Below are 5,833 nucleotides of genomic sequence, written 5' to 3' on the forward strand. Positions count from 1 at the left end.
ATTCTAGAAAAAAGAAAAAAGACCTCTTTTGTCTCCAATTCACCCCCCTGGTAGCCTTTGAAAAGTAAATGCACGGCTATCAACGAAGGAAAGACTAAAATGCAAAAATTCATAACCGTTCAAAAACTGCAGTGAAACGTTTGCAAAAAGCCGTTGGTCTATTGCATAAGCAAGCCAGGGAAAATTTTTTTTTTAAATATTGCATTTTAATAGAACCAAACTCCCAACAGCTTGATAGTCATAGCATTGTCAGTTTAGTAAAACAGTGTGTAGTCACATAACGGATGTTGTGAACATAACTAATTGTTTTGACTGGTGATGGTAACAGGAAGACGATTTCATTTACCATTCAACACCACTATGGCCAGAAGTGCGAGATATTGTATAATAGCTGCGACAAAACCCAGTTTTGGTAAATTGTAGACTACATATAGAAGCCATCAAGGTAGAATAGAAAGGAAAAGTAGATATAAAAAAAATCAAAACAAAAGATGCAATAGAAGTAATAAGAAAAAGGCAATCACGATTTGTTTCGAATCAATGTTAGCGCAAGCATTTCACCAGTATAATAGGATAATAGTGATATACCAAATATTTACTGTTATATTATTTCTAGTATTTTGCCACATTCTGAAATTTGGTGAGATTCGCGCACAACATTTCTCACTTAAAATTAGGACGAGCAAGATTTTTATGTTGGTTTGAAATTTCCCAGGAGCAATTCTAATGATTAAATAGTGCCTCACCTGCGTGAAGCATTGTAACAGAACAATCACGCACCGATTCAACGTGGCACTGAGATAAACTCTTGTGTGGCCACAATACAGTCTTAAGTTTGGTAACTTGTAGGCTGAACTTGTTTGTGTGTGACCAATACAGTATCAACTTAAAGCAGATATAGAAGATGGCAAAAACCTACTTAGTTACTGGTGGTGGTGGAAATTTGGGTAGTTGCATGGTGGATATCATTTGCGAAAGGAATTTTGACAATATTGCAAAAATTATATTGTTTGACATTTCTTTCCAACCCGAATCACGACGTCACCAAGCGGATGTTTGTCGAGGTTTGATGTTAGAACTATAAAAGTTAAAAGAGGGCCAATTGTATTTTATACAAGTTTTTTTTTTTCGCTTACGCTCATAGTTATAGAATTTCCTGAAACTTGGCACAAAAGTGCATACGTATATGAAAGTAAGGAACTACAATTTTATGTTTCAACTCCTGGAGAGTGAATTAACAGTTATTCAAATCAAATTGTCAACCACACTGTAGTGTTTTTGAAGGTGGTAACTTAAAAGTTTGCATGATCATTGTTGCATTTCTGCAATAACCTGTCTATTTAAGCTAGGACAGTAATCTGCAGCCTTTTTTCGCCGACGTCACACTTATAAACTTAAAATTCGCCACCCAATTTAAAATAAAACCCACCCAATTTATAAGAGTTTTGACGTCATAATAGACATAGTCATATCAATACGGTCTCTTTAAAGAGTGTAAGACGAGCCTCCAAGCAAATTCGTATCCTCGAGTAGAAAGTTAGGCTCATCCACTAATATGAATTTAAAATTTTTAGGAGGCAACTTTCAGCAAAAGTCCCCCAAAATTTTGTATGATATTTGGAGCATGAGCTGCACAAAATTCTCGAAAATTTTAACTTTATATCTAATATACTCGAAGAAACACGTTGCTAAACAGTAAAAAAACAGAGAAAATTATAGTACTAATTGAAAAAAATGTGCTGCTATATTTTAATGAAAAAAAAACAAGTTTAAAACACATTGCTCGGTGTTTAATTCTGCTTCTACTGTTTTGTAAACAAGGATTTAAAGCTCTAATCTTTTTTGTCCGATTACAGATGCAGACATTGATGTTGAATGGATAGAAGGAAGTGTTACAGACATGTCACAGCTGCAATCTGCATTAAATGGCGTCAACGTGGTTTTTCACATGGCTTGTTGTATGGACATTTACAACCGAAAAGACTTTCAACTTGTTTGGAATGTTAATGTCGATGGTAATGTTCCTCGTTCTCCACACAGATACATGATATATTTTACTTTTGTTCTGTTTGGAATCATAAAAGCCATTCTTTTGTTACAGGGACAATGAAAGTGATCGAATCTTGCATCAGAAATAATGTTGAAGTTCTCGTCTATACAAGTTCTACTCACGTTGTTGGTCCTAATTCCAACCGAGACCCGTTTATAAATGGTAACGAAGACACAGAATATTGTGATTCGAAAATAAAGTCTCCGTATGAAGAAACTAAATCACAAGCGGAAAAGATTGTTTTGGATGCACATGGACAAACACTTGCTAACAACAAAGTAGGGTTATTTTGATTCAAAATCCGAATGTAAAAATTTGTACAAATATATACACGCTATTTAAACACAGAAAAAACTTTTATATTGCATTTGTGTGTTAATATTGAATAATAATCTTACAATAAAGTGCAGAAAAATTCAATTTAAAAATAATTTTACGCAGTTTTTTTGCGCCAGAAGAACGAGAAGTGTTTTTTTTTTATTAAGACCTTGGTAACATGTGCACTGCGACCGCCGGGAATTTATGGGGGAAATGATCAAGTTCTCAAAAATTTGATTCTCGCCGCAAGGTCCAAGAACATTCGATCAGTTGTTGACCCTTCCTACCTGCAATCAAGAATGTACATAGATAATGTGGCTTGGAGTCATATTGTTGCTGCACACCAGCTACAAGTGCGAAACAAATGTTTAATACCCGCTTCATCATTGTTTGATCAATTTTGTTATCACAGATGAAGGAAGGTTTGGGAGGCCAAGCTTACTTTATTGGGGATGAAACACCTCAAATGTCATATCCCCGTCTTAATGAGCAGTTTTTTATGCACCAAGGTTACAAAATTATTCCACCGGAACCAATAGTACCTTACTGGTTAATTATTTCTATCGTGTATATTGTAAATTTTGTCTCCAAGTGCTTCTCTGTCTTTGGAATAAAGTTCATGCAGGTAATGGATATATGCTACATTTGGGGGAGATATTCATATAACGAGAATCATAACGTATATTGTTTACAGGATTTTCTAACGCCGTTTATGTTCCAAAATGCCTGCACATGTTTTACTGTTTCCCACCAAAAGTTTCAAAGTACTTTTGAATACAAACCTCTACGTTCTTGGAAGGAATCTCGAGCTTCCACGAGAAAATTTATAGATCGGGTTTTGGAGGAAAATGCGCAAAAACAATCGTGTGATAAAAAGCTGTGATAGGAAATTTCCAGGTTTAAAGTTATACCCATGTGAACTGTGGAAAAGTGTGAATTTGTTTTGCTACGTCTGTGTTGCGAAGTCAATATTTTATTTAACTAAGAAACATACGTGTTGTGAGTATTTTGCATTTTTCCGATCATATTTATAAAGTGACAGCAAAAGGTAATTTCAAACATGCTTTAAGTATTTATCTTGAAAATCTAATCAAACGAAGTTTAACATTCCAACTCTAAATGCGTCCTGAACAAAATAATAATCAAGTTCAAAAATAAATATAAAAATGTACCTGAATGTTATAGAGACCAGGGGCGGCATGATGAGAAGTTCCTCATTCGTTAAACTACCGAGCTCGATAAAACGGACATTAACGAGGCGTTTATGGGCGAGGAACTTGGTACGGAAAATGGTATGCCGAGCACATCTCGTTAGGACCTCGTACAAGCGCGCAAAGAAAACGAGAGAATGCGTCACTTTTTAGGAGAAAGGGTTCTTTGCGTCGCCTTAATTACTATATGTTTCTAAATACGAGTTGCGTTATTTGCCATATCTTGCGCATATGCTGTACAGAATCTTGAATTTACCCCACATTTTTTGTTCGTTTACATTATTTAAGTAAGTTGACGATAATATAAGACCGAAATCACAAATCACAAATCACAAAACCTTTTGACGATTAAATGCAGATTAGTTTTGTTTCTTATTAAGCGATATTAAAACAGTATATTGTTTTGCTGTTAAATGCCTTTTATTTCATAGCTTTTGCAAATCTTCGAAGAAAATATTGAAACATACTGATATTGCAAATGTAGGCAAACAAAATTAAACTATTGCCACCAAGTCTATAACATATCCCATGAATACTTGGTTATTTTTGGCCTATTTTTATAACAAATAATTGCACAATATGCTGCCGTAATGCAGTTTTTCGACAAAAATTAGTTTAGCGAGTAGTCTCAGATCCTCGTTAGTTAGCGAGGAACTTCACGAGAATCGTTTAGCGAGAACGCGACTCATCATACCAAAAGATGCGTTAGCGAGGTGTGCTCATCATGCCGCCCCAGGAGGTAATAACCCTAACTAAATACTTTTTGGTTTTCAAAATTGAAATATTTACTTCAGTGGTTCTCACCCTTTTTCAGTTTGTTTGAACTTGATTGCCAAACCAAAATTCATTAATTATTTTCTGTTTTGTTTCTATGTTTGGCGCAACTCTCGTTGTTGTGTGAGAAAAGGCTGCGCAGTAATCGTGCGTGTGGAGACCTCGGTTATGTTTGCTTGGTCTTGCGTTGCTAGTTGTTGTCATATGTTTTTTAATTAGATTATATTTAAATAAGATTCTATTGGAATAAGTTTACTAAGATAATATTAAAACAACTGGAGAGCCAACTTGATTAAGATCGGTCGCAAATTAGTTTGAAACCGCTCATTTTCCGCTCGTCATTCCGAATTAAATACAAGTTGTGTTTTACGTACTAGGAGCGCGTTTCAAGACATTTTGTGCACTATTTACTAATTATGCTGCTGTGTAACGTGTAGTGCCGCTGATCCACTATAGAAACAGCACGTTACATTAATTTAGGATGCAGTAAAGCAGGAAATATTCTTTGTTTCTTTGAAATTTGTAAGATATTTGAAAAGCATAAAAATTTAATTTTGGGCATAAAAACAATTCGTTGTAGACCTGTGAATTCAAGTGTGCTTTGGTTCTTAACGAACAGTGTCATATATATGCCTCTAGTGGACGGAAGATACTTTTACACCGGGTCACAAAGGTTTTTTCCAAACTTGATCCACATATAAGCCTATGTAACATAGAAATCTGTGCGAATATTAACGCTACGATTTCGTGTAGTATTTCAACTCAAATTTATAAACAAAAATAACAGGTGGTTGACCTGTTCACGCCTAATCATTAAAATTCGCACAGATTTCTGTTTTACACATACTTATGTGTGGATCAAGTTTGGAAAAAACTTTGTGACTCGGTGTAGTATTTCCCTAGTGGACAAGCAACATATGTACCCACAATCCCTCATGCCTCAGTTGTTGAGCCACGTGTCGTATGCTTTGTTAATACTATGTTACATGGTGTCAGAAGAATCTACTTAAGATGGATCAATATAAATTTCCCAAATGTGTTTCGCATCAGGAAATATATCAGATCACTGGCCCAAATGGGAGATGACCTTTCGAACATATCACGCAGCTGCTAAATTGAATATCAAATCCGACAGGGCCAAAGTTATACTTTGCGCTGTGCTAGAGAAGACGCTCAGGACATTTTTCCAAATTTGTTTCTCCAATGAAGAAGATGACATTTATGAGCATGTTTCAAAGAAGTTTCGACAGTACTGTGAACCCCAACTGTGTGACGGCGCAAAGTCACTTTTTCCTGACAAGTCGGAGCAAGATTTGAAAAATCAAGCTCCCGGTGAGGTTTGAACTCACGATACGTTAGCTGTGATCGCCAAGCAAGAACCTGCGCAGTGGGGCGATCATGACATTGCATGAAATATTACTGCGTAGTTCTATTTAATTTAGCATGAAAGCTTTAGAAATAACATAACCACCTTTTATTT

General features: G+C 35.5%; 1 protein-coding gene across 1 annotated transcript; it reads left to right on the top strand.

Moving 5' to 3' along the window:
* The first annotated feature begins 744 nt into the window (after positions 1–744).
* Positions 745–3,512, top strand: LOC145902526 (3 beta-hydroxysteroid dehydrogenase type 7-like). The gene is made up of 6 exons (XM_082990535.1): positions 745–1,064; positions 1,857–2,015; positions 2,102–2,328; positions 2,536–2,721; positions 2,781–2,993; positions 3,063–3,512. Exons 1-6 carry the CDS (start codon positions 905–907, stop codon positions 3,249–3,251), a joined length of 1,134 nt encoding a protein of 377 aa, XP_082846661.1. The 5' UTR covers positions 745–904; the 3' UTR covers positions 3,252–3,512.
* Positions 3,513–5,833: the final 2,321 nt, after the last annotated feature.

Source organism: Ascidia mentula, chromosome 5 (assembly GCF_947561715.1).
Source record: "Ascidia mentula chromosome 5, kaAscMent1.1, whole genome shotgun sequence".
In the NCBI taxonomy this organism is placed as follows: Eukaryota; Metazoa; Chordata; class Ascidiacea; order Phlebobranchia; family Ascidiidae; genus Ascidia; species Ascidia mentula.

Coding starts and splice junctions, on each gene's coding strand:
- LOC145902526 (XM_082990535.1), top strand. CDS start 905: ATGGCAAAAACCTACTTAGTTACTGGTGGTGGTGGAAATTTGGGTAGT. Junction 1,065..1,856: donor CCAAGCGGATGTTTGTCGAG/GTTTGATGTTAG, acceptor GTCCGATTACAG/ATGCAGACATTGATGTTGAA. Junction 2,016..2,101: donor TTGGAATGTTAATGTCGATG/GTAATGTTCCTC, acceptor CTTTTGTTACAG/GGACAATGAAAGTGATCGAA.